The sequence below is a fragment of the Macaca nemestrina genome, chromosome 13, assembly GCF_043159975.1.
Source record: "Macaca nemestrina isolate mMacNem1 chromosome 13, mMacNem.hap1, whole genome shotgun sequence".
In the NCBI taxonomy this organism is placed as follows: domain Eukaryota; kingdom Metazoa; phylum Chordata; class Mammalia; order Primates; family Cercopithecidae; genus Macaca; species Macaca nemestrina.
Genome location: NC_092137.1, coordinates 69110765 through 69138586, shown reverse-complemented (window position 1 = coordinate 69138586; position 27822 = coordinate 69110765). Strand labels below are relative to the sequence as shown.

The 27822-nt window shown below is 40.5% G+C and overlaps 1 protein-coding gene across 1 annotated transcript; it reads left to right on the top strand.

Annotated features, from left to right (window-relative positions):
- The first annotated feature begins 8912 nt into the window (after nt 1-8912).
- LOC105465196 (bone morphogenetic protein 10) lies at nt 8913-19394 on the top strand. The gene is made up of 2 exons (XM_011713470.3): nt 8913-9291; nt 13743-19394. Exons 1-2 carry the CDS (start codon nt 8958-8960, stop codon nt 14681-14683), a joined length of 1275 nt encoding a protein of 424 aa, XP_011711772.2. The 5' UTR covers nt 8913-8957; the 3' UTR covers nt 14684-19394.
- The last annotated feature ends 8428 nt before the right edge of the window (nt 19395-27822 follow it).

Sequence of the window (27822 nt, the reverse complement as noted above, 5' to 3'; positions counted from 1 at the left end):
GGGATGGGGGAGGGATGAGCCTTCTTAACTGAAGGATGCCCTGACCATCTTTGTTTCATCAGCCACTTGGAGGATCAGGATTCTCATGGGTCAAGTCCTGGCCAGTATTCCCCACTGTCCCAAAAAGAAATAGCCAGAGAAAGAACCTTGATATTTTCAAAGGGAGGATGGTGAGTGGGCGTGGAGTGGGGCAGAAGATGGATGGCAAGAGGCAAGAGATGCAAGTTCCTTAGGGATGAGAATGCACCTGCAGTTTTGGGGAAGATTGTGACATTTAGGAAGGCTAATATCGTGTATTTAAATGTAGATTCCCTTGGTTATAGTTAAGCTTATTTCTCTGTGGAGTACCTTGGAAAACTGAAAGCAGACAAATATGCCATAGTGCCATTTGCAAAGGTGCACTTTTGTTTATTGATTTGTTGAGCATGTGCTATGTCTCAAGCCTTAAGCTAGTTTGCAGGGATACACGAATGGAACACAGCCCCTGCCCTTAAGTTGTCCATGGTATTTGAGAAGACGGACATTCTAACCTTATCTCAGGGAAGCTGATAAAACTCAGAAGTATGTCAACCATGCAACAGAGAATGACCATTCTTGTGCCTGGAATAACAGCTTGGGGATGCAGATTTTGGAATTCTTTTTATCACAGATCTGGTCATTTGGCTTTATTACAAAATTCACTTGGGTGTTTTATCTTAGCTAGGGCGATGATTGCTGTGTGGCAAGAATGGTACAATAGAATCAAGGTAACTGCAAAAATCTTCCGGAAAAAAAACCCTACATTTTCTGAGAATTCAGCTATCCAAGTTCCATTTAGCTGTCTGGTTGGCTATTTAAAGAATTCTGTTGTTATCCTCCACTAGAATCCCTTTTAGGTGCTGTTATCCTAACTGCACAAAATCCCCAGGGATAATTAACCAATGAGTCCTAAACACATAGGCCTAACAGATAATTCACTAATTTTGGAGGGCATGTGAAGGGCCACACAAACGGCTTTGGTTCCCTGGACTTCCACACACTGTAAATTGCACCAGAACAAGCTTAATTGATGGCACTTATCTAAAATTCATTTTGTCATTTTCCAGCCATATATTCACAATGCTTTGTAAGGTTTGCTTAAGCAAAATTGCAGTCTTATGACATCATATGATTAGAATGGGACTTGACTCTTGTAATCTGACCTTTTCCCATTGAATGGAAGAAAGAAAAAGAGATTTTCTCGGGGGATAACTTAGACTTTTAAGGCAGACGTGACCATCTCTTTCTTTTTAGGAACCAGAAGGCTGTTTCTGTAAATAGATTTACCAACATTACCTAAAGCTGAAGATGGCCCATGGCTTCAAGTTTTTTTCCCTTTCTTCTACGCATGGCATTTAAGGAAGATGTGTCATATGTAGACACTGGTTTCACAAAGAAATGTATGATGCCCAGCAACAGGGCTGTCACGACACACTTAAGCTATCACTCTGATACAGAAGATCTTCTCCAAGAAACCCTTTTGGCGTGCAACTTTCTGAACTTGTCAAGTGAAAGTCAGCAGAAAAGTGGCTGCCCATTGATAAGACAGGTCCCAGTTATTTCTCCCTCCTTCCTTCCCTCTTCCTGCAGCATGTCAAAGGCCAGCCCGGCTGAACTCTGACAGTCCTTTCATATTTGCAAGTTGATAATTCTAAGGTATAGAGTTTGACTTAGTGGGTCATGAAACTGGGGAGGAAGGGGTTACTCCTGTAACATTCCACACGGCTTACAGTCTCAGACTGGCACAGACATTTGCAGACTGATTTGACTGAGATGAATCTTTTTTATAAAAGCACATTTCTTTTTCTTTCAGGTGTATTCATCTTCATGTAGTAGTCACTTTCCAAGTTCATTACCATGAGTGTGATTTGCCTTGACCTTCCAGCTCTCTAGACACTGTCCTGGGGGTGATCATTTGAAGAGGGGATGTGTGTTTTTTCTTTGAAATGTATGTACGCTGAGTTCTACTGACAAGGTAATTTTATTTTCTTAATGAAAAAAAAAAGAACAGAAAAGAAAAGGGACTCATGTTTTGCCTATTCTTCTGGGGAAATAGGACAGAACACTTGAAATTGGATCTGTCCTAGGAAATCTCAAAACGTTAGAGAGTTCGTTCAGCTTTCAGGGAAACCACTGTTAATAGCTAGTACAGAGAGGCCCACCAACACACCCAAATTATGTGACAATCGTAATATGGTCAAGGATTATGCCATGCCTATTCACCTTCTCAGAGTCCAACCCAATGGACTGTAAGTCTAACAAACGCTGTTTAGAGAACTAGGAAGGAGCGGTGGCAAGAGTATGAATTTGGATCCCCAAGTTTCCCCAGCAGTGTGAATTGAGGCAACTCATTTAATCCTTTGTACTTCAGTTTCATCTGTAAAATGGAGAAACAAATGCCTTCTTACACAGTGAAGCGCAGACAGTGAGTGTGAAAGGCAGACACATGGTGCAATTCAGTGTAGGGCCCTGGGGTTAGTCCTCTCTCCTAGTCCACACGAACATGCTAGGAAAAGCCGACATTCCAAGGAACATGGCTTTTGATGGCTGTTCATGGGAGTGAAATCAAACAATTTGAAATCTGTTAATTTCTTCGCTGAAATAATTGCACTTATTCACATCTCTTACTTTTTCCTCTAGGCTGCTTTCCAGATCTGAGTGTCTTGTGAGGCGTGAATGGCAGCTTATCTTGCTGAGAGTGTGGAATAAACCCTTAGCAGCCTCTGGTGTTAAAGGGCTTGACTTATCTCGGTGTGGTGGCAGAGTGCCCTGGCTGGGTTTACTTCTTTGTCTTTGCACTCTGTGTTGTTGCTTAGCACAGCTGTCAAACACCTCTAGTGATTCTAAGAGCACACTGACGGACAGTCGATTCCACTCCGGGATATCCTAGGTCAGTGGGCATTTTCATTTTTAGCATTTACTTCTTAAGAAGCACATGCAAAAAAGATTTTGGTAGCTTTAAGAACTATGAATATATTACTTAAAATACAGATAATATAATCATAATCTTGTCTGTTCCGTGTAAAAGTTGCCTCACTCTGTGCTTTAAATGTGTTTCTGAAAGGAGGGTAAGTGAAATGATCATGATTTAAAATGTAATTAGAAGCTGGGTGTGGTGGCTCGCGCCTATAATCCCACTTTTGGGAGGCTGAGGTGGGCAGATCACTTGAGGTCAGGAGCTCAAGACCAGCCTAGCCAACATGCTGAAACCCTGTCTCTACCAAAAAGTACAAAAATTAGCAGGGCGTGGTGGCACATGACTGTAGTCCCAGCTACTTGGGTGGCTGAGATGCGAGGATTATTTGAACCCGGGAAATGGAGGTTGCAGTGAGCTGAGATAGCACCACTGCACTCCAGCCTGGATGACAGACTGAGACCCTGCCTCAAAAAAAAAAAAAAAAAAATGTAATTGGGGAACTCACTATTTCAGGAAACTCTTGGTGAAGTTTTTTGTGAAGCTAGTAATAATATTATTTTTGCTACCTTGGAATTTGATAGATAATATCAGTGTACATACTTTTTCTAATGTGCACTGTCCTTTTCTCTCTTTGTGTGTGTGTGTGTGTGTGTGTGTGTGTGTGGAAATGGGGAGAAGATAATCATTTATTTCCTTGTTAGCCTCTATGGTTGGAGATAGTACATGCGGTACCTATTCTCAGGCAAAAGAAACACTTCTCCCAGGATTTCTCCAAGACAAAGTTTCAAAGTTATTCTTTCATATGAAGTCCCAAATCTATCTGGATTGGATTTTTGCATAAAGTACAAAGTAGTCAATTGATATTTCCCATAAATGATCCCCACATTATTCATGAAATCGTCTTTTTCCCACTGATATGCAATGTCAGGTATTCTATGTCAATTTTTTTGTATTTATGTGAGTCCTTTTCCAGGTTCTTTTTTATTTTATTGATCTATTCCTACACCAAAGCCACACTATCTTGATCATTACTGATTTTTAATAGATTTTAATATTTGGTAAGAAAATTCTCCTATTTAATTCTTCTCTAAGAGTACCCTTACTTAATTTTAATCCTTTGTTCCTTCATACAGCTTTTAGAATCATCTTTTCAAGTTCTATAAAAAGTCCTGTTAGGATTGTGATTGACATTGTATTGAATTTATATATTGACTAGGGGATTTTTTACATCTTTATTATATTGTCTTCTTATCCATTGAGTTGGAATATTGTTACATTCATGCAAGTCTCCTTTCCTGTCCTTCAATAAATGTTTTTGCTCTTGGACACTGTGCTTTACATGGGCTGAGTCATTTCATATAGTGTGTGGGAGCCAACACAATACTAAAACAGCGTTTCCCAGCCCAAACTATGCCTTTTCTCAAGGTGATAATCTACATGCTCTGTTGCATCTCTCAGGAATGAGTGGCAGAGAACAGCAGAAGAAGAGCCTCCAAGGCTCAACCACAGTCCCTAGAGTCAACCAGCACAAGCATTCGCAAGGATGTGGAACAACACAAACTCTTGCTGGGAGACACAGGATTGGGAAAACCATTTTTGAAAACAATTTGGCATTATGTAAAATTGTTGGAGTCTTTCTGACGACCAACCAGTAATTCTGTTCTGATATTTACTCTTACTAAATAAAGTCTAGACTTGCACTGTCCAATATGGTGGTTACTAGCTACTTGTGGCTATTTAAATATATATATAAATTAATTAAAATTAAAAGAAATTTAAAAATTCAGTTCCTCAGTTGTACTATCCACATTAAAATGCTCAATATCCACATGGAGTTCCAGTGGCTGCTGCATTGGACAACTTAAATAGTGGATATTTCTTTTATAATAGAATGTTCCATTGGATTACGTCTCCTAGAGAATCTCTCTCTTTTTTTTTTTTTTTTTTTTTTTGAGATGGAATCTCACTCTGTTGCACAGGCTGGAGTACAGTAGCGTGATCTTGGCTCACTGCAACCTCCGCCTCCCGGGTTCAAGTGATTCTCCTGTCTCAGCCTCCTGAGTTGCTGGGATTACAGGCATGCGCCACCATACCTGGCTAATTTTTGTATTTTAGTAGAGACAGGGTTTCACTATGTTGGTCAGGCTGGTCTTGGACTCCTGACTTCATGATCTGTCCACCTCGGTCTCCCAAAGTGCTGGTATTAGGCGTGACCCACCGTGCCTGGCCGAGAATCTCTTAACTAGAAAATAACAGTAAGATTATTCACTGTAGTACCGTATATAATGAGAAAAAAAGAAACAATGTCTCTATCAACAGTATAATGTACAAATAAATTTTTATGTATTTATAAAGCTGACAACTATTCAGTGAAAATCAATGAACTCCACTACACGCATCAACACGTGTGCATTGGAAAAATCCTGTGGAGTGCAAAAAAGTAAGTCTTGGAAAAAAACATATAACATGACTCAATTCATATATAAGTTAAATGGGCAAAACCTGTCATATAGCTTGTTAAATTTTTTTTTTTATTATCACACCTGATCCTGAGACGGTAGCAGGAGTAATGTAATGCTTCTGAAGTGAGATCCAAGGTAGAGAGGGTTCCAAGAAACTAGAGTCATGTTCAAAGACCTCCTGACTTCATTGGCCTACTTTTCATTCAGGATAATTTTATTGGTTGCATTTATTCAGGGGCTGTGCACTACTCATAGGAAACAGCAGAATTCACCAGGATGCTGTCCAGTGACTCTGACCATGTCTGGATCCCAGATCCCTTTGAGAATCCAATGAAGTTCAATGTTAGATTCTTTACGTTTGTACAGTTATGGAGCTAGTTTTAAAAACTGGCCCAGAACTTTGCAAATCAGAGGTTCTGGAGCATTTTGCAGTGGGGTTGAAAAGCATGATATGTAGTTAATATTTTGCTTTCCACATGTATGGGTTCTTTTAAAACGTCTAAACATACCTTTTACATCTTTGGTTCACAAAACTGTAATCCCCATCCACTCTGAATGAACCATAACACATTCCAAATGAGAAGGATACAAAATAATGAGATAAGTGCAAAAGAATAGAAGGAATTGCATCCAGAAAGATCATAATAGGGGTAGGAATGTAGAGACATTTGGATCTTTTAGGCTCAGATGAGAGTCATCAGAAAAAGCCTCTAGAGAAAAACATGGGGATAAAGAGACTCTGCAGCTAAGATGTGAGATGTCCCAGGCCTGGAAGTGGTGGGGGAACTTATGTCCTCTTCCTCCAAGCATGAAGCCAGCCTCCTTCCTTGTCCACCCAGCACAGGTATGAGTTTAAGAACCTTCACCAAGCATGCGTCTCAAGACTCTCTGATATCTTGAGATATCTGAGATATGGCTATAGTCATTTTCCTACTGTATCTCTTAATCATCCCTAAATATAAATATGGATCCAAACATTTAACCCTATAGTTTTTCTAACACCAAGTAGAGGGAAGCCAGTGAAGTCTCTGTTAATGTTTTTTATGTCCAAGAATGTAAAGAACTAGAACTCTGCAACATGGGATGCATGTCTCTCCCCGTGACCTTTGAAACCAATGTGCTCAGGGGTTACAAGTACCACCACTTACACTGCTGTCCTGTGGCAGTTACACGCACATGCCTGCCATTCAGAGTTTTGGAGTGTGCGTTGACATCTGTGTGTGTGTGAAGATAAATGGGTGCTTGTTTGGATGCAGGACATGATACAGGGCATTGCTGGTATGCTGTCAGAAACCTCATGTTAAAACGAGCCACCCGAAGGACGGCTTCTGACCCTTGGAGTCACTCACTCACTTATGGGACTGTGTCTCCAGTCTACAATTGTCTTTTTACTATAGGAGCAGAAAGTTTGAATCAAAAGAGAACATTGAATCAAAATCAACAACTATTAAACAAATGGACAATTAACAACTACTAAACAAAATATGGTTCCTTCTATGGTAATTTAAAAAAATGACTGTAACATTGTACATTTTGGGAGGAAAAAGGATCCAAAGATGACTAGAAACCTAAGTGAGCCTGGAGAAAAAGCTAAGTGGAGACATTGTAGCTAGTCGATGAGAATGAACACAGGAAAATTTAACTTAGAAACTGAGAAAGGATTCCAGTGAACCAAATATCTCGACACAGCCCTCAGAACACAGCACCAGGACGCGTGAGTAACGGCGTGCGCTGAGCGAGTCAGAAAGATGCCAGGACTACCGCCTCAATGGGAAAAACATCCCCTGGGCTTGTCCGCAGGGCCTCTCTGGCTGCACCACGGTTGCTACTGTCACTAGTTAGGATGGAAAATGTGATGAAACGGATTTGTCTTTCCTAATCTGGACACACACTCCATTCTACCATCTTTATTTTCAGGACCAAGGCATTTGGCGTTTTTTGTGTGCCTGGTAATGTTGTTTGCCAAGTATATTAGTCAGGGTTCTCTAGAGGGACAGAACTAATAGGGAATGGATATATATGTATATGAGTTTATTAAGTATTAACTCACGCCATCACAAGGTCCCACAATAGGCCGTCTGCAAGCTGAGGAGCAAGGAGAGCCAGTCCAAGTCCCCAGACGGAAGAACTTGGAGTCCCATGTTCAAGGGCGGGAAGCATCCAGCATGGGAGAAAGGTATAGGCTGCGACTCTAGGCCAGTCTAGTCTTTTCACGTTTTTCTGCCTGCTTTATATTCTAGCCATGCTGGCGGCTGATTAGATGGTGCCTACCTAGATTAAGGGTGGGTTTGCCTTTCCCAGCCCACTGACTCAAATGTTAATCTCGTTTGGCAACACCCTCACAGACACACCCAGGATCAATACTTTGCATCCTGCAATCCAATCAAGTTGACACTCAGTATTAACCATCACACCAAGCTTTTGCTGGAACCTCTTGATGACAATTTTGATTGAGTCAGAAGGATGAATTTGGCAGAGATGCCGGTCATATTAACAATTCATTGCACAGGTGGAGGACCTGAGGTCCATATCCAACTGCAAATTTCTGCCTGCCTCCTGCCTCCAGGATGATCTGGGGATGTGCTGGCCTCTCAGCATTATTGCCCATGCCCTAGTATGTTGGAATTGTGTTTAAAAGTGTGACGGTTTTATTCTTCATAAGAATCAGACTGCCTTGGTTCAAATTGTAACTCCATCACTTTGCAGGTTTGTGGCCTCTGGCAAGCTACATAACTTCACTGACCCATATATGTGATAGAGATAATGATAGGGTTATGTAATGATAGATGTAAAGCACTCAGTACAATGCCTGTTTGTAGGAAGCATCTAATCAATTTTAGTTGCCGCTATAACTAAGCACTTGCCTCTTTTTCACATGCCATTTTAGCCAGATCAAATAGGTAGGAAAAAAGGCTATCAATCATGAAGTTTATACTTTCCTGTTTCTAAAAAGGTATACTTCTAAAAACTTATATAATCCATTTATAGCTATTAACTTAAACTTGGAAAGTTTGGATATTTGGTCTGTCTTCAGAAGTGTTTATCTGAGGATGTAAGCCCTACCACTCAAATTACTATGTATCACCACTGATGTGCATTATGTTGATTCTTATACCTATTATATGCATGTGTGAAACTAAGCCCCATAAAAACAGAATTGAGGCATTCCTGCTGAAAGGAAGTGAATTGAAGGGAAGAGAAGCAGAGCCTTTGCAAAGAGAAAATTGTCCTATCTCTCGACCAGTGTCAGAATGTGGAAATGTTTACAAAATGCTCATTAAAAGAAATAAGGATTGCAAGATAGAAACAAATTCTGGTGCACAAGTTTACACTAGGGAGATAAGAAAGGCTAGGCCCCTATAGGGGATTTTGTTATCCAATTACTGCAACCTGACTTTTAGGGGGAGAGGAAGAGTGGTAGGGGGAGGGAGAGAGAGAGGAAGAGTTTCCAAACTTGTCTCCAGTGACAGGAGACATTTACGCTCCACAAGATAAAACTGCCACTTAGAGCCCAGGAGAGCTAAACCTTCCTGGCTTGGCCTAGGGGCTCGAGCGGAGTCATGGGCTCTCTGGGCCTGACACTGTGCGCTCTTTTCTGCCTGGCAGCTCACTCGGTTTCTGGGAGCCCCATCATGAGCCTAGAGCAGTCTCCTCTGGAAGAAGATATGCCCCTTTTTGATGATGTTTTCTCAGAGCAAGATGGTGTCGACTTTAACACACTGCTCCAGAGCATGAAGGATGAGTTTCTCAAGACACTAAACCTCTCTGACATCCCCACGCAGGATTCAGCCAAGGTGGACCCACCAGAGTACATGTTGGAACTCTACAACAAATTTGCAACAGATCGGACCTCCATGCCCTCTGCCAACATCATTCGGAGTTTCAAGAATGAAGGTAAGTTTTTGCTGATGAAATTTGGCTTGGATTTTTTTCAAGACACGATAAGTAAATTTACAATGCATGGGAATGATATAGGTAAGGCTAAATACATCTATATAAGGATGTTAAATACATACAGATACACTAAAACAAGGCACATTTTGGTTTATACTGTTTATATAGTCATTTCAGAACCTCAATAAATACTTACAAACATCTTTTAATCCAAAGCCACAAAATATCTATCAATTTGACATCATCATTGGGTCCTGTTAAAAAATGTTAATTTGAACACCAAGCAACACAAAGAATTAATGTTGGTCTACTGCCGTATCTTTGTCATTTTCCAAATAGGCCTTGATTGCCATTTGGGCTTTTAATTAACTAAAAAATTTCTCAACTTCTACTTAGAATACCAAGGATAAAATCAGTCAAAAAACATCGAGTTGTGATTTGTGTTTTGTTCAAACTTTTGATAAGTTTTTATTTTGTGACCTTATTTAAGAAATATTCAAACAGGATGGAAATATATTTTAAAGATTCTTCCTAAGGCTATGTTGTTTGATGTGTCATGTACATCCTTAAAGCACTGTTTACAGTTTCCAGGAAGTGTGGATGGCCCATTAATCATCCAGCTCATCATTTCCGTCTTTATAAAGAGCAACGTACAAGCTTTGAATTACTGGTGGGAAAAGTGTGTTTTCTTCTCTTCAGTCTTTAAATTTGGTAACTAAATCTAATGAGCTAGCAAGTTATTTATTTTCTATTTTTTATTTTTTGCTTAATATGGTCCTGGTAGGAAAAAAAGCTCTGATATCTAAATATCCATGGTAGAAGCTGATAGTCCAAATGAACTAATTTAATATTTGCCAATTATGTTTTTATAGTCACTAAACAGGTATAAAAGAAGCTTCCCATCAATGTTGGCCAGATGTTCTCAAAAGAAGAAAGGTAATAGTGAAGAAATAGCTCAGGGCTTGGAATTTTAAGGGCTGGTTGGCTTAGTGGTTGTAAATAATTAGCTGATGACTCAGAGCCTCAATTTCCTCATCTGTAAAGTGGGGGTAATAATACCTAGTAACATAGTTGAGTGACTCAAAAGAGGTTACAGATAAGAAAGCACTCCATTTACTATGAAGTGCTGATCCAACTTCAGTGATTACTAATGAGTTACTTAATATTCTAGGTGCTGGAATAAATGTTGAGTAGGTATTCCTTAGTCTCTAAGATATTATCTGCCTTTAAAATTGAGTTGGCTGACAAAATTTCTATTTCATAACATCTTTCTCATGGAAATGGCAAGATGAGATTACAGATTCCTTTTGGAGGGGAGTCTGAATTGAAAATGAACAACCTCCTCCTGTAAGAACCCTCCCTAATACTTCTCAGCACCGAGCCCTAAGTGTCTGGCTCCGGGTGCCGGTGAGAAAATGTTGTTTGCATCCCCCGGAAAAGTAGAAACATTTTCCGTTCTCACTTCTCTCATAGAGTATCTGGATGATCCAGGTCAGGATGTGGAGTTTACTGTGCTTATTATTACTGGAGATTATTGAGGGCAGGAACACACATCTCTCAGTAAACAACCCAGCCGCCAGCACCTCGGCCCGTCTGCAGGAAATGTGCAGCCTGAGGACAGAAATCGCACAGGGCACACCCTGTTGGCTACTATTGCCTCTCTTCTTACTCTTTGGATCTGCTTAGTGCAGCTCCCTAGGAGACAAAGACCAAAAAAAAAACTCCAAACCTACATCATCTTAGGAAAAAAAGTGCCACCTCCAACGTGAAAAAAGCATGCCCTCAATTCCTACCACTGCTCCTTTATCACCTTGTCAGGGGAAGTCAGTTCTCTGCATCGAGGCTTGATTTCTTCTGGTGCAAAATGAGCAGAGAATCAATACCTGCATTATGGGGTCATTGTGAGAACCAGAGAAGATCATGGTTGCAAAGCATCTGGCAAGAGAAATTTGTCAACAAACATTAGTTCTCTTGCCCTGAAATGTAACTCTTCAGTCTATTGCTTACTGCATTTGCACATGCACAGAACTTCACAGCGAACTTACTTTTTCAAAACAGTCTTCTTGAGGTATATTTGACTTATAAAAATATTGGTGTATAAAAGTATAATTGCACATATTTAAAGTGTATAATTTGAAAGGTTTTGACATAGGTAACATTCATTGAAACCATCACCACAATGAAGATCATGAATATATCCATTAACACCAAAAGCTTCCTTGTATGCTTTGTAATGCCTTCTTCCCACTACAGTGAGCTCTTATTTTATACTTTTCTCCTGGGTAGAGCAGCCAGCCTACTCCTCCATGTTCCCTGTCCATGGGGAGTCAAGTCTCCTCCCTTCTAAGAGTGGGAGAATAATTCCCAAGCCCAACCCAAGAGCTTGATGATGGATTAAGGTCATATGTCACGCCTATAAATCAATTTAGTCTGATGCCTAGAATCATCAACTAATCAATATTTTTAAAACACTACCTCTGTTTAAGCCATCATAGTAGGACAGAGACATACAAGGGAGTTTTGAGCCATTCAAACCAGGAGGATGGCAATCTAGTTGGGAAAATTCATTCATAAAAAGATGGCTGAAATATAAGGACGTAAATGACAAAGATCAAAGGAGATGTAAAGTGCTCAAGTGATTTCAGAGGGGAGGGGAGGGAACTTTCAGATAAAGAAGTAAGGGAGCCTTTTACAGGAGATGTCAGAGCTGGATAGGTGGAGGTGAGGTGAAAGGGCTTTCCAAGGGTCAGAAGAACAAGTGAAAACGTGAAAATTACGGGGAAAAAAGAGTGTTTTGACAGGTGGTAAAGATATCAATGTAGTTGAGACAGAAGGGTTTACAAATCCATTCAATTGTTCACAAATATTACTGAGTAATCACAGTGTTCCGTGCACTGTGGAGGATGTAAGGAAGCTATGTCTGATCAGGAGGCTAAGACCCATGTATAGCTGATCTTGAAAGCCATTCCAGGGAGTTTAAATTCATTCTGTAGGTCAGCATTTCCCATTGGCAGTGTGTAAGATGATTTTAGGTGGTTCCCATAGAAAGCTATGAATCATGTGAAATAATTGTATATTTTTATTAATATGGATTTTTAGCAAACATAAATAAATATCACCTCAAATCTCTCCTTTCATGAATGATGTTGCTTAGGAACATCATTCTAAAGTCTAAAATAGATAATAAGTGTAAAATAATTAGATCAAGTTAAAAAAATATTAAAAGATTATAATCTGGAACAGGGACTCACTGAGATCATGAATTAAGTATATACTTGGAGAAATGTTGCCAATGATGAGGGAGAACCCCCAATTGGTGGTCCTTAGCATCTTCAGTGCCATGGAGCCCTTTGATAATCTGATGGCAAATGCCTTCAGGGCTTCCTTGTAGACTCATTACCTGAGGCAAGTGTACAGGAGCTTTGGGCTAACTGTAAAATATTCAGATAGGAAGTCAACATGATAGTATTTGGAGGTGTCCTTTTACGACTAAAGGACTTTTACAGAGTTGATTCATAAACATTATTGAATGAGTTATATGTGCCATGCTCCATGCTAGGTGCTAGGGGTACAAGACTAAGGCAACCAATCTAGTCCCAGGATTCACTTTCTCCCATTACTCTTTATAGAGGACCATATAACCAAAATTCAATTGCTGTGACCCTCTTGGTTTATGGCTGTCTTATTGACCTTGTCAGGCTTTGTTGCCTAGAACAGAAGTCAGCAAGTTTCTTCTGTAAAGGTCCAGACAGATAATAACGATTTTAAGCTTTGCAGGCTGTATGTTCTCTGTCGCGTCTATTTAACTCTGCCATTATAGTGCAAAAGCAGCCACAGACAATACAAAAACAGTGGATGAGGCTGTGTTCCAATAAAACTTTATTTCCCGAAGCAGGTAGCAGGCCCATTTTGGCCCATAGGCTATAATTTACCAACCTCTGATCTAAATGGAGGTCTTTTAGGAAGAACAGTGCCCAGCCAACTGTGTGGGGATCTCCACCCACTACAAACACAAATATTAAAAAACCATGAAGTCCTCACCCTTGAAAAGCTTCAAGAAAAGAACAATCACATGTCCCATTTGATGGCTCTTTGTTGGTCAGGAAATTTAGGGACTTGCCCACACAATCTCCAAGTTCTCTCCCAGTTCTGTAATTCTGTGTCTGATGAGCTATTCAAGCAAGGCTGGCTGAGTTTTACCCCATCCATTAGACCCCCATTTTCCATTTTATTCTTGGCAACTGAACTCTTTTGGGCATTCTACCACTGACCTTTCGGGATTTCTTGTGTCACACAGAATGCTGACATTGTGTTTGTCCTCATTGATCTTCTCCCTTCATTCTTTCTGCATTAAGCTTTATGCATGGGAAGGCCTTCTTATTACATAAATAAGCATCTGTTTTTCCTTGAGACCCTCTGCAAACCTGATTTTTGCAAATTTCTTTTTTCAGATCTGTTTTCCCAGCCAGTCAGTTTTAACGGACTCCGAAAATACCCCCTCCTCTTCAATGTGTCCATTCCTCACCATGAAGAGGTCATCATGGCTGAACTTAGGCTGTACACACTGGTGCAAAGGGATCGTATGATATACGATGGAGTAGACCGGAAAATTACCATTTTTGAAGTGCTGGAGAGCAAAGGGGATAATGAGGGAGAAAGAAACATGCTGATCTTGGTGTCAGGGGAGATCTATGGAACCAACAGTGAGTGGGAGACTTTTGATGTCACAGATGCCATCAGACATTGGCAAAAGTCAGGCTCATCCACCCACCAGCTGGAGGTTCACATTGAGAGCAAACACGATGAAGCTGAGGATGCCAGCAGTGGACGATTGGAAATAGACACCAGTGCCCAGAATAAGCATAACCCTTTGCTCATAGTGTTTTCTGATGACCAAAGCAGTGACAAGGAGAGGAAGGAGGAACTAAATGAAATGATTTCCCATGAGCAACTTCCAGAGCTAGACAACTTGGGCCTGGATGGCTTTTCCGGTGGACCCGGGGAAGAGGCTTTGTTGCAGATGAGATCAAACATCATCTACGACTCCACTGCCCGAATCAGAAGGAACGCCAAAGGAAACTACTGTAAGAGGACCCCGCTCTACATCGACTTCAAGGAGATTGGGTGGGACTCCTGGATCATCGCTCCGCCTGGATACGAAGCCTATGAATGTCGTGGTGTTTGTAACTATCCCCTGGCAGAACATCTCACACCCACAAAGCATGCAATTATCCAGGCCTTGGTCCACCTCAAGAATTCCCAGAAAGCTTCCAAAGCCTGCTGTGTGCCCACAAAGCTAGAGCCCATCTCCATCCTCTATTTAGACAAAGGCGTCGTCACCTACAAGTTTAAATACGAAGGCATGGCCGTCTCCGAATGTGGCTGTAGATAGAAGAAGAGTCCTGTGGCTTATTTAATAACTGTAAATGTGTATATTTGGTGTTCCTATTTAATGAGATTATTTAATAAGGGTGTACAGTAATAGAGGCTTGCTGCCTTCAGGAAATGGACAGGTCGGTTTGTTGTAGGAAATGCATATTTTCCTCTCCAGTTAAGTCCCTTTCAATGTGTTTTCTCTTTGGACTTGCCATTTCCTGGCAATGCCACCTCCACGTTGATTTGAAAACAACTCCTAGGCAAAATACAGTGCCAAAAGACACATACTTGTGTATGTATATCTGTACATACATGAACTTACGGAAATCTTTTGGTTCTATGCAGGCAGATTATACTCATCTACATGCGTGACTCACTCAAATGTGTGCATATTAAAGGCCAATGGTATGTTCTCTGTTACCTCTTCTCTGAGTAAGATTTAAGTCAAGATAATTTTCATCAGGGTTTTAATCATCCTAGGAAGTATTACAATTCCTAAATACTCTGGAAATGTAAGTGTAGCTTTTGTCAGTTGAGTGTCTGTGGTTGCTCAGAGAGGCGGGGCCTGGCAAAGGATGCTTGAAAGGAAGGGTTAATTGATACAGAAACCAAATGGACTCAAGAGGTCTTAGAGGTACAACAGGAAAAACTGAACCCGTGGGGGACCAGTGTGCTCCAGAGGGCAGCTCCTGGTCAAGGCAGGAAAACAGAAGAAACCAGCATGAAATCTGTTCCTGAGACAATAGGAAAGCAAGGCCATGAGTACTGGCTGTTGCTGCTGCAAAGAGTAGAGGGGTCGGGAGGGCACTTGAAGGGGAGAAAGGGAGAAAGGGAAGAGGATATTCATACTGTCCTCAGAGGCTATCCTCATATGTGTCTGTAAAATCATAAGCGATTCTATTTAAAGAATTAAATCTTTTGGACAAAATAGAAGTATCAAAGACTAACAGGAGGAAAATCAGAAGGGATCTGTCTGTTAGAAGAAAGGATGTTAATATCTTTCTTCACCTGTTAATGCTGTTCCCTTGTCTCCACACCCCTGCTTTCCTCTGCTCCATCTTCTTTCTTCCCTCTTTCTTCTTTGCTCTAGTGCTCTTCCAGGACACACTCTTCTAGTGTGTCCCTGCTCTTCCCTGGCCTTCATGACGCATGCTGTGAACTGGAAAGGGACACCTAAGTGCCTTTGCTCTCAGGGTGAAAGGAGTTAGTGTTCTAATTTCTAAATCTTGCCTTGATATTTAATTTGATTTTATTTTAATAATATCCTTTATCAAATGTTGAATACTTAGGTATAAGAAAAAAAGAAAACCAGAATAAGTAAGTATAAGAAAAAGAAAACCAGAGTCCAAATGAACGGATTTCAATAAACAAATTTATGGATAGACACACAACCAAATGACTCAAAAGCCAAGCCTGAATTTGGAAATCATGTTGGCTTCATGGTAGAAACTCAGTAACTTTCTCATCTTCTCATCTTACCATCTTCCCATTTTGTAACTGGCCGAGACTGAAAGTGGTGGGGAAGTGATCTGCACAGGAAGGGTCCCGTGGGTTTTCCTGGCAGGTGGCAGGCTCCAGTCTTAACCCCTACCATTTCCCTCTACCTGGCAAGCATATCCTGGGTTTTGTGCAGGAGGAACCAGAGCAGAGCAGTTTCCAAACTGTTCCAGCATCTCCAGGCAGGGAACATGGACGGTTCCTGTTAGAACCAGGAATGTGGTTTCCAGTACATCGTCCCCCATTCACCGCTACTTATCTTAAGGAATGCTTTTTAAGAAGTCTGACACTTTTTTCTTTTTTTTTACCCTGGAAAACCATCAGCCGCCTTTTACAAATCTCTTAAGATTATAAACTCAAACTGCGCTAGACAATAGAGGCAAGGAAAACCATTTTGAAGAACTTTTGCCCAATTTGAACCTCAGCTCGCTAGATTTATTGTCTGCTGGGTGAATCCTGGGGAATTCATTGCTCCTGGAAGAGTGGTATTTTGACCGTCAGTGGGTATACAGTGTTTGATATTTTGAGAAAGCCACGCAACTCAGAATCACTATTTGTGGAACAGCCTCCATATAACATGATATGTGTATGTGTGTGTGATGCATAGCTGGCTTTGAACAACCACACTTAACACCCTCAGTGGAACGTGGTGCATCCTTCATACTCCATGGTACACAATATATACTCACATATTCCAAGGTACTTCTTATCCTTTCTAAAGGACACTGTAATAGATACACAGTAAAACCTCAGCTGACCAGGATAGTCCTGGTTAGATAAAAATTAAGCAAAATTTTCTTTATGTCTAATACATATGACAGTGGTGTGCTGGTAAATCCCTTATAACCAGCAATCCAGGGGGTGGGGGGAGCCCTGATTTGTGGATTTCAATGCTGTAAATGCTCCTACATGGTCTATCTTGAGCTACCAAGGTGATGTTAACTGGCTTGCAAAACGTCTAAAACCTAAGTCAGCTCTTGGGAGCTGTGCACTGGCGCTGGCACACCGCTGACATTTAGTATCCCACTGACATTAGCACACTGCTGACATTAGCACCCTGATACTAGAATGTTAAGGATGTGCCAGCCCTGCTTTCCACTGTGTGCACTGCTGGCTCTGGGCTTGTGGAGAAATCTTGTCTCGAGCACTTATAGTCACTCTTCTGTTAAACAGATATGAAAATATAGGCTGTTGGCAATTAGGCTGCATAGCCCAGTTTCTCTTTTTGCCCGTCCGGATGTAAACCTGCATTTCTACGATTTTTCTGCTTCGCTGTGGAGAGGGAGTGCAGAGAGCAACATATTGGCTTTTCAAATGTTGCTAGTTGTATTTTTTTGGCTTTCTTTTTATGAGAAAGTGAAAACACACAGCCCGTAGAGTTCTCCCAACTCCTACCGGATGCCTGGCAGCACACCGGCGTCATCTCCAACTCCTGCATTGACAGGAAGTCAGAACATTGTCAGATCCTTCAAAAGGTAGAATCTCGGTAATGTTTCTCTGGTCATAGACCTTCTGCTAGGTCCCATGCTAGTTTTTTTTCCCTTTTATGGCAGAATTATCATCACCGAAGTTGATATAGCTAAACAACTCTTGAGGAGAATTACAGCAGAGGGACTTGGGCAGCCCACAGCCAAAATATTCATGTAAGAGTTTCTAGGCTTCCCACTATTTATTGATTGATATATTTATTTTTGTAAAATATTGTAGAATACCAAATATTTTATTTTTATGCCTGTGATTCCCTTTTGGATAGAGAGTCTTCTGGGCTTCAGAATATGGCTCACATATAATATATGGCCTGTATTTCCATCTCTCTCTTTTTGCATCAGAATGTTCTATTGGTTTAAGGAATCTTCCACAGCTTGCCATAATTTTGTATTTTTGTGTCTTGTAGGCGTGCTGTGCCTCCAAGCATGCTTTGTGGTATATTTTCTGATTTGTAAATAGTACAGTTTTAACTGAAGTGTAGATGTTCCAGGAAATATTTAACAAATACATTGTCATGCAGTTTCATAAAGTGATGTTGTCAGTTTATCATGAAAGGCAAATATTGTCAGGTTGTGAGAGAATGTGATTGCTACTCAGTAAATGGAGACGCTATTTAAATGAATCTTTTCATCCCCCAAAGCTGGTACTTCTCTGCAATTTACCTATTGCCTTCACTGACCCAGAAATTCAGAGATGTGATTGGTCAAATTCATTTGTAATTGGACCAATTACTTTGTAAATGTTAAAGATGTTAGCTTAGTGGTTTCCAAAAGAGTCAGCCCCAAAGTGCCCAATTCTTTCCCGATGTGTAAATTTTGGTCTGGGGAATTAATGACAAAAACTTTTTTTTTCAGAACTGTTACTGAATGTTTCAGTATTTGTTATGATTTACAGTCTTCAAGTAAAAGATATTTTCATGTAAGAGAATTTTATGTATTCTTCTTACTTGATTCATCAACAGATTATGAAGCCCAGCAGTGTTCCGGCAAAACCTTTTTAACTTGTCTAGAACACAGAAGGGGTGTTGTCCTTTTTAAGGACTGTAGATCTTTTCAGAGTCACTGTGGGTCATTCTTCACCCTCTACAGTTCTGCAAGCTCACATGTGGTGCAAGAGGAAAGGCTGGTATGACTCTGTGCATTTTCTTGCTCCTAAACAAGAATAGTTGATTTCATATGTTAAATGGAAGGTAGATATGACTATGCAAGAGAAGTATGCAGGGGTGTTTCTGCATGTGGAACATTTTTCATAAGTTAAAAACCCATCATGGAATAACTGTTTGTTGTGATCAGCATGTTTTTATCACACACGAGCACTGGTTTTGTGAGCACCTGGCTTGGTAGTGATAGGGTGGCCAATGTGCCAGCGCCTGTCTACTGAGCATTCGTGGACATTGGAAATCAGTGAACGCCACAGACACACCGAATCAGCTGGTGCACGGTCATGTTCTCAGGTAAAACCTGTTCATTATCCATGTCCAGATTTGTATAGTTCTCACTAGACTAAAATGAAGATGGAAATAAATATTTTACCCTGTGTTCATGAACCAAATGTGTACATTCAGAGTCTTTTTAAGTAAAATAAAAAAATTATTTTGGTGATAATTATTTGCAGCTTATTTTTCCTTGAGGTAAGATATTTAGTTTTGCACACACCCCACTTTTTCATGTTTCTATTTGATAACATGTCCAGAGGGAATAAAACTAATTGCTATATTAATAGAGAATGGTCTGAAGAAAGCATAAGTTGTTTTGGGCTTGTAACTGACCTTAGTAGAGACTGGGATTTTGTGGCTCCATGGTTCTCCCACTTTATATGACTTTGTGTAATTCCCATTAATGCACAGGCATTCATAGAAAATACAATTGGCTCCCTTTTGTCAGTAGCTGGGAAATATTTCTTCTTTGAATACCAAAGGAGGCAGATTAGAGGTAACAGTCCTGGCCAACAGAGAAACCTTGTTGCTTGTTCAAGAAGGAAATTCATTCTTATGGCAGAATGTGGAATTTGAAGGGCATAGGGACAGACTCAGGCAGAATAAAATCTCTTCCATCAGAAAATCATCCTGCATCTCATTTTTGAGGGGAAGCCTCCAGTGTCTCAGCTGGCAGTCTGAATCTGGCAAGTGTGTCGGAGGGAAGCAAGCCCTCAGCCCTGGATGAGCACTGATAAGGTGAGACAGGGCTCTCCCATGGAGGAAAGGGACCTGACCGCCCAAGATGGGGCTGAGCCCAGGACTGGACTAAACAGGCCTGAAAAGCCACTCCTGTAACTTGATTTTGAATTCTTTAGCAACCTATTCATTCTTTTCTTTAAATAAGCCCATTTATGAAAGTCTGTCACAACGTGGGGTCTGGAACCCATCTCTGCAATTGGTTTGACCTGAGCACAGCTATGCTGGACCAGCCGCCTTGTTCTGGGATTTCTTTCCTGCTGATACAGCCTGGAATTGCATTGGGCAGACACACAGCCTTAAGTTATTTGGGGGTAGTTTGTTTACAAAGTAAGACAAAAAATTATTTTCAAAGCTCGCATTATACATTTGCAGTATGTTACAGGTTCTAATAGTACTCCTGATGTGAACTGAGCTTTGTGGTGTGGGGAAATCATGCCATGAGATCGCTGTGTGTGACTCTAGTCACATGAATGAGAACCCACTTTCATATAGAAGTGACTATTTGTAAATAAGGGGCCTATGTGGAGAAGGTGAGAGCTTGTTAACTTGGGTGGTTATAAATGGATTATGTGATTATCTCCGACTCCCTCTCCTGAACTGTCAGTTTACAAGAAACAGTTCCTGCCCTCTCTTAACCTTCCTCAGACCATTCACACAGATCTAAAGTAGCTCATCTCGTTCCAAGAAAGAAAGCCCAGAAATACATGGACACCGCAATACATTTTTACCCTTCAATGTGATTCTGAGAATCTTATTAAAAATTTAGGCCACTCAGTTCAAATTAAGATTGATGGGAGGTGTGAATTACATTGTCAACTCAAGATTTGCTAGAAAGTTTTCACACACAAATCACTGAGCCCACTTCCTTGCACAGCATGGGAATGGTTTTAGAAAATTTAGTTCCAACTCTTTATTAGTATCTCTGCCTAAAATGCATACCATAACCTTACTAATTATGAGGAAACATCAGGTGAACCTATTTTAAGAAGATTCTGCACTCTTAAAAAGTCAATGAAAGGCAAAGACAGTTTGAGAAACTGTTATAGATTAAAACAGACTACAGAAGCATGACAACTAAGTGCAGTATGTGGTCCTGAATTGGGTCCTAGAAAACTCAAAAACTGGCCAAAAGCACATTATCTTTTTGTTAAGTTCACTGCTGCCACAGCTGGTAGAGTCCAACTTCATCCATTGTATACTCTCAAATGGTATTCATTTGTAAAAATCTTCTGCATGGTTATTGCTCTTTTTCTGAAGCCGTGAGAAGCTGTACAGGAGTAACTAGGCTGTTGCTCAATGCCATGTCCAAGAAGCAGGCAGACAGCATTAGAAATGAAAACTTTCTCTGCCCAGTAGCCAAACTCAATGCAAGGAACAGAGCTGAAGAGAAAGTGTTCATCACATGACAAACCTGACGTTAATAAACTAGCTGCAATAAAACATTTTCCTGAAATAACCAAGCTCAACATGCTTTTCAGGCAATAAGTCATCTGTTTCAAGTGTTTAGAAAATGGATCTCCAATCACTGGTAATTTAAACTTCCTTATACCCCAGTTCAATGTTTGATAAGGAAAGAGTGCTAACAGGATGGGAATGGAGTTACTATATTAAGAAACCCAGCAAGAACAAAAACCAGCCCCCTGCAGCTATTTTGTTTATGCTCCAGACCCATCTGTTTTAATTAACATAATATTTACATGAGACCAGATCCTGTTACATCTTTTGCTGCAAATATCGTATGTTTTATTCTTTGTTGTTGTTGTTGTTGTTCTTGCTTTTAAAGAGACCCTGCAAAAGCACAGTTGCAGACTACGCCTGAACGAGGCGTACGCCGTGGAATTACACCTACATTCTAGCTCCTCCAGGCCAGGCTCACCTGCTTTGTGCAGTTTGGGGTCAGATATCAGGTTACCAGATGAAATACAGGATGCCCAATTAAATATGAATCTAAGATCAAACCATGAGTAGTTTGTTTAGTATGTCTGTCTTAAATATTGTACAGAACATACTTATACTAAACAATGTTTGTTGACTACCTGAAATTCAATTTTGTTGGATGTTTTTATCTGCTAAATCTGGCTTAAATCAGGTATTGCTCAGAAGATTACATGACTGGAAAGAGCCACAGAAAGATGAAGTAGTTTGCCTTTCCATGCCTAGAAGGGCTATTCAGAAGATGACTAATCACAAAGCATTAGTTTGTTTACACTAAACAAATTATTCTAGTAAGGTTCATCACTTACTAGAAGGATAGCCTTGAGATTTGAAGTGGAAATCCACTTGACCATGTCTGCCAATGCCAAAAACAATAGTAACACCCCAAAATCATCATTCCCAGTTTTATACGTGAAGAAACTGAGTCACAGTGAAGGAGGCATACTCTTAGAGGTCATTCAACGAGCCAGAAGCAGAACTGGGATTGCGAACCCAAGCAGCTCACTTCCAGCAACCAAGCCCTTCCCTGCTCTGCCATGCAAAACCACGAAAGTAGTGAACTTTCATATCCATTTTCCTACAAAATCTGTCAACAAACTGGAAACCCCCAAGCTTTAGCAAGACGACACTGAATGGACTTCATACCTCAGGATCCAGGCTGCCTACCATCCTTCCATCACTCCCCTGGGGCTCCTTCCTGTCTCTTGCTTTCCTTCCCTCTTTGGAGCTGTTCTTCACTACTACATCTTTGAGAGTTTTCTCCCTTCAATACAGGTGCTTCCTCTTCCTGCCCTTTCTCAATGTATGGGTTCCATAGGTTAAGAGCTCACTGAGCATTCTGCAGAGATAGACATGGAGTGATGACAAGGACAGAGTAGAGTCACATGCACAGGTTGGATAACCCTATAGAGACCCTGGGGCACTCATTTGGTCTCTGAGTCCTCTCGGCTCATCATCAGAATTGCCCAGACATTTCTCTAAAGGCTGGGAGCCTAGAAGGTGTTGGGTATGAGACCAGGATGCTCAGCCCACAGCCCAAGGAGGAATCAGGCTGACATTGCTGGCTGATCTCATGCCCCAAAGATTCTGCCAGGGTCCTGGCTAGCTGTGTCTTTGCTGGATTTTCCCCTCCCACTCTTATGAAATCTATCTGTCAACTAACTGGAAACTCCCAATTCTTAGTGAGGAGATACCACGTGAACCTGAGAGGTTTTTCTTTCCTCCTTGACCCCCACTGGGGAAGAGGCATGTTTCCCCAGAACTTCAGAAGATTCTCAACTGAACTAACCGACCTTTTCACTACCTTTCCCGGGAGTCTCTCCAACACCAAGTCCTGAAAACCCTACCCTCAAAGGTTCTCTTTTTTTATGTGGACTTCACCTATTTTAGATTTTGCTATATTCGCTAAAAGTGAAATTCCTGGAGAAAAGGCTATGCACATTTAAAATATACGATTCTGAGAGATACTACCAAAAATGACTCTCCAAAACTTCACATCAAATTATAATCCATCAGCTGTGTATAAGAGTGCTATTTCTATAGTTTCCAATATTCAATACTATTGCTTTTCTCAATGGACCCCGTTATGGATTGAATTGTGTCCCCCAGAAAGATATGTTGAAGCCCTAACCCCACATACCTTAGGAATAGGATCTTCATAGAGGTAATCAAGTTAAAATGAGATCTTTAGGGTAGACTGTAACTCAATATGACTGTTGTCCTTATAGAAAGGGCAAATTTGGACACAGAGACAGTCATAATACAGAGAGAATGCCATTGAACATGAAGGTAAGGATTGCAGTGATGCTCCTACAAGTCAAAGAACACCAAAGATTGCCAGCAAATCACCAGAAACTATGGGCAAGGCATAGAACAGATTCCCCCTCATGACTATTAGAAGGAACCAAGCCCGGCTACACCTTGATCTTGGACTTCTAGCTTCTGAAACTGAGAGATGAATAAATTTCTGTTGTGTAGACCAATTTGTGATACATTGTTACAGCAGGCCTAGAAAATTACTACAGATGCTAAGTATAATAATTCCTTGTTATACATTTATTTCTTTAATGATTTAAATTGACTTAAAATTAAAATTTATTTCTTTAATGATTGGTGAGTTTGAACATATTTTGACATATTTCCTGACCAGTTTTCGTCATTCCGTAAGTAAGCTTTTCCTTTTACCCAGTGTTCACATTTTTCTAGTTAATTTATTGGAATTCTGTATATTATATGCAATTAATCTTTTGTTATATTCTATGAATAGTTTTCCCAGTTTGTTGCTCATCTTTTAACTTTTTAAAAATATTACACTTTATTGTTAAAAAAAGTTTACATTTTTATTTAGTCAAATCTGTCAGTCTTTTCCTTTGTGGCTTCTTCACTTAGGTGCATCATACTTAGAAGTGGTTTCTCCATCTCAAAATTATTACAAGGTTTTGTTGGCAAAATAAGTGTCATTTTTGGCCTGGCCTAATGAAACTGCCAAGGGAAAGAGAAAAGGTAGAGGGAAAGGAAAGTGTTTTCTATTTCTGTCTCTTCCTTGGACTATCCTAGACCAAGTTTACATTATCTGAGCCTGGAAGAAGCTTAAAGCCTTCCTTTCTCTTGGGAGAGTTCTTGGAAAACCTCTCAATGTGCAGTTCCTGTGCCTTGAGGGCTGGGTGCTTATTCCTTCAAAGTCCAGAGAACCTGCAGACCAGCCAGGCTCCTCTGTGCTAATGTCCCCTTATGCCTCCAGGCAGTCTTATTGGATGGTGCCACGATATCATTATCTATCACTGGGTAACAAACCACACCCAAACAGTGCTTTAGACAATAACAATCATTTATTTTGCTCATGAATCTGAGGGTTGATTCAGATGGGCTTAAGGAGAAGATTCTCCCTTGAGATCTCATATCATCTGATGGTAACAGGGATGTCATCATTTTGAAGGCACCTGGGTTGGGGCTTCTTAGATCTCTCTGTCTGTTCCCTCCATGCTGTCTTTGTACATGTCTACCTCAGGGTAACCAGAGGTTACCTGTTCAGGAGAGAGAGAGAGAGAGAGAGAGAGAGAGAGAGAGAGAGAGAGAGAGAGAGAGACTGTATTGCCTTTTATGACCTAACCTTGAGAGGCATGCAGTGATACCTTCTTCTCACCCTGTATGGTAGGAGTGAGTCACAAGACCAGCTTATAATCAAGGGGAGGAGGATTAGACTCCACCTCCTGATGGGAGGTGTCCTGATGAATTTTCAGATATCTTTAAAAACTCTCACAGATAAATTGTAAGAATCCTCCAAATGGATTGTCTCTCTTCTGTGCACTGCCTGTGCGGGGTCTATAAGAAATACCCCTGTCTTCCTTGCCTTGATGAACCCTAAGGGTGCAAGTCAGCCCCTTCTCAACAATAGCTTCTCGGCTCCTCCACCAGACCAGGCTGCCAGGCTCTCTCTTGACCTCAGATTTCTGAGTGGGCTCAGACTTGAGTCCTCCCTGTCCCCCACCCCCAAATGTAGAAACACCTATCAAGTTATCCCAAGGGTACCATTTGAACAACTCTTCCTGTACCTGAAGTGAAGGACAGGCATTCCTCCTTCCCTCCCCTAAATCCCAACTATCAGAACTTGGCTAAGTAAATTAAGATTCACCCAGAAATGACTGTGTTGACTAAAATCAAGTTTTGAAGAATACTTTTAGGCATGGCAAATATTCCTTAATGGGACAACAATTTTTCTTAAGTCAAATCATGACACGTTTTTAAAACTTGGTGCCCCAAGGTTGCTAAATGATGTATTTAAGCTAGAGCTAAAGGCCCCTTTCAGTTCTTTTGGTTTACTAGTATATTTTAAAGCTATATTTGGAATTCTTGCACTGTAAGCAGAGGAATCACAGAAAAATTAAGTAACTTAACTGAAGTCATTTTATCAGTCAGCAAAAGGATTGTCCACAAGATCTAGGTGTCTCCATTTCTACTATTAAGACTCAACCTTTCGCAATGAAGATGTTTTCAGTGAATTTTTTTCTAACATTTACCTCAATACTCTTTTTTTGTTTCAATGAGGCAGAAAATAAATAACAAAGAAAAAGTTTCAGATGCTATTAGACAATATTCTGCATGTTCTGAACTTTCAGGAATATACTTGAACAAAAGCCAGATTTTAATAAATAAATGCTGCCAAGAAATATTATTGAATAAGTTGAGATCCACATGATGCAGCAGAGTGTTATTAGCTTGAGGAGTTGCAAAGTGAGAAGCAAAGTGCTTTTGATGCATCCCAGGGCATGGTGTTGAAAAGCTGCGTGTGGAGTTCAGTAAAGGGTGAAGGCAGTGCGGATTTACACGGCAAGTACAGTAACCGAGTCCCATGATCTATCACCTTTAGGTTTGTTGTTTTTTGCCATGACAACTGCTTATCTTTGGTAGATGTTTTTGGATCCACAGCTGTCACTTGAGGAAGTGACTTTCCTTAACTGGCTTGACAAACAAAGACCAAACACGAAAATTCAGCAGCAGAACGAGAGATTTCCATATGGGGGTTATTATGAGATTTGTTAGTTCTGCTCTTTTCATGGGTACGCAACTGATACAGAAAAAGACACAGTGGCAAATACTGGTTACTCTGATATTCACCAAAAAGATGCAGTTAATCAACCACCTACAGCTAATTTGAATCCTTTAGAGCTATTACTAGTGCTATTACTGATGTGACAACTTAAAATCAGTAATAGGAAGATTGGAATGTTTGCCTGTAACTCTTGTGCTGCAGGCAAATTAAACCAACCTGAAGTTGCAATGCCAGATTACAGACTATTCTGTCATCTCATCCTGTATGGCCATCTTGCTGTCCACCAGAACAGCCCTAGTTCCTGTCTTCTTCTCAGACAATCCAAGGATCCCAGGATTCTCTTTGAGCTCCCTAGAGCAGAATGGCAACCCCAGGGCCAAGCAAGTAACATAAAAAAGGAAAATCGCCCAGGGACCATTGGACAACTCAGGACTCAGCTGTTGGGAGCAGCAGCTATGCAGCTCCAGACAATTGTTACCATAATGGAGTTTAGACCTCTGTGTGCGAGATATTCCAATTTTTAAGATAAATTGGAAATATGGAACTTAAAAGTTTTTGAATTTTTCCATCTGGTTACAGAAACTGTTTATATTCTTGGAAGTATAAATAATGCACATTTCTGAGTCAAATTTGGTTCCAAAGCTATCTCTTTACCCTCTCTGGCCTTGAGGTTAGTACAAATACTGGGAGAATCACATTCCTCTTGACTGAGACTATGGCCTTTCCCACAAAGCCCATAGTCCTGCCAATAATGCCCATAATTGGAACTGTTCCTTTTTGGCTCAGCCTTCCATTCGATGTGCAGCTACCTTTCTTGGTTAAGACTGATCAAAAGTTGGGTTGGGTGCTTCTTTCTTTCCTCATTCTGGGGGGATGTATCTCTGTTTCCTGTTGACACAGAGCCAACAGCATCCTTGAAGTTCTCAAAGAACTGCCCTTGATCCTAACATTGTTCCTATAGCCCAACATTAGAATGGGAATTTCTTCAACAAAGATGCACTCTGTTTCAATGGTTTTCAAGCTAGTTTGTGCATCAGAATTTTCTGAAGAATAATTTAAAAAACAGATCCCCTGGTCTCACCCAGGAGAATGAGATTTAGTCAAATGGGTATGATATAGAGCAGCAGTTCCCAAATGTTTTATTCTCAGAAGCTCTTTATCCCCTTAAAAATCACTGACTCCAAAGGGCTTGTGTTTATGTGGGTTGTATCTATTGATATTTCCCGTATTAGGAATTAAAACTGAAAATTAAAATATATATGTATTAATTCATTCTAAAACTAACAAACTCATTGGACATTCATATAAATAACAGTTTTGTGATTAATAAATATGTTTTTCAAAACAAAATTAGTTTCATGAGAAGACTGGCATTGCTTTACATTTTTGTAAATCTCATCAGTGTCTGACTTAATATAAAACATCTGGGGGCCAGGTGCCGTGGCTCATGCCTGTAATCCCAGCACCTTGGGAGGCTGAGGTGAGCAGATCATGAGGTCAGGAGTTTGAG

Excerpts from the sequence above, each read along its gene's own strand:
- LOC105465196 (XM_011713470.3), top strand. The coding sequence starts at position 8,958 with ATGGGCTCTCTGGGCCTGACACTGTGCGCTCTTTTCTGCCTGGCAGCT. Across the intron at positions 9,292-13,742 it reads TCGGAGTTTCAAGAATGAAG|ATCTGTTTTCCCAGCCAGTC; the intron begins GTAAGTTTTTGC and ends TTCTTTTTTCAG.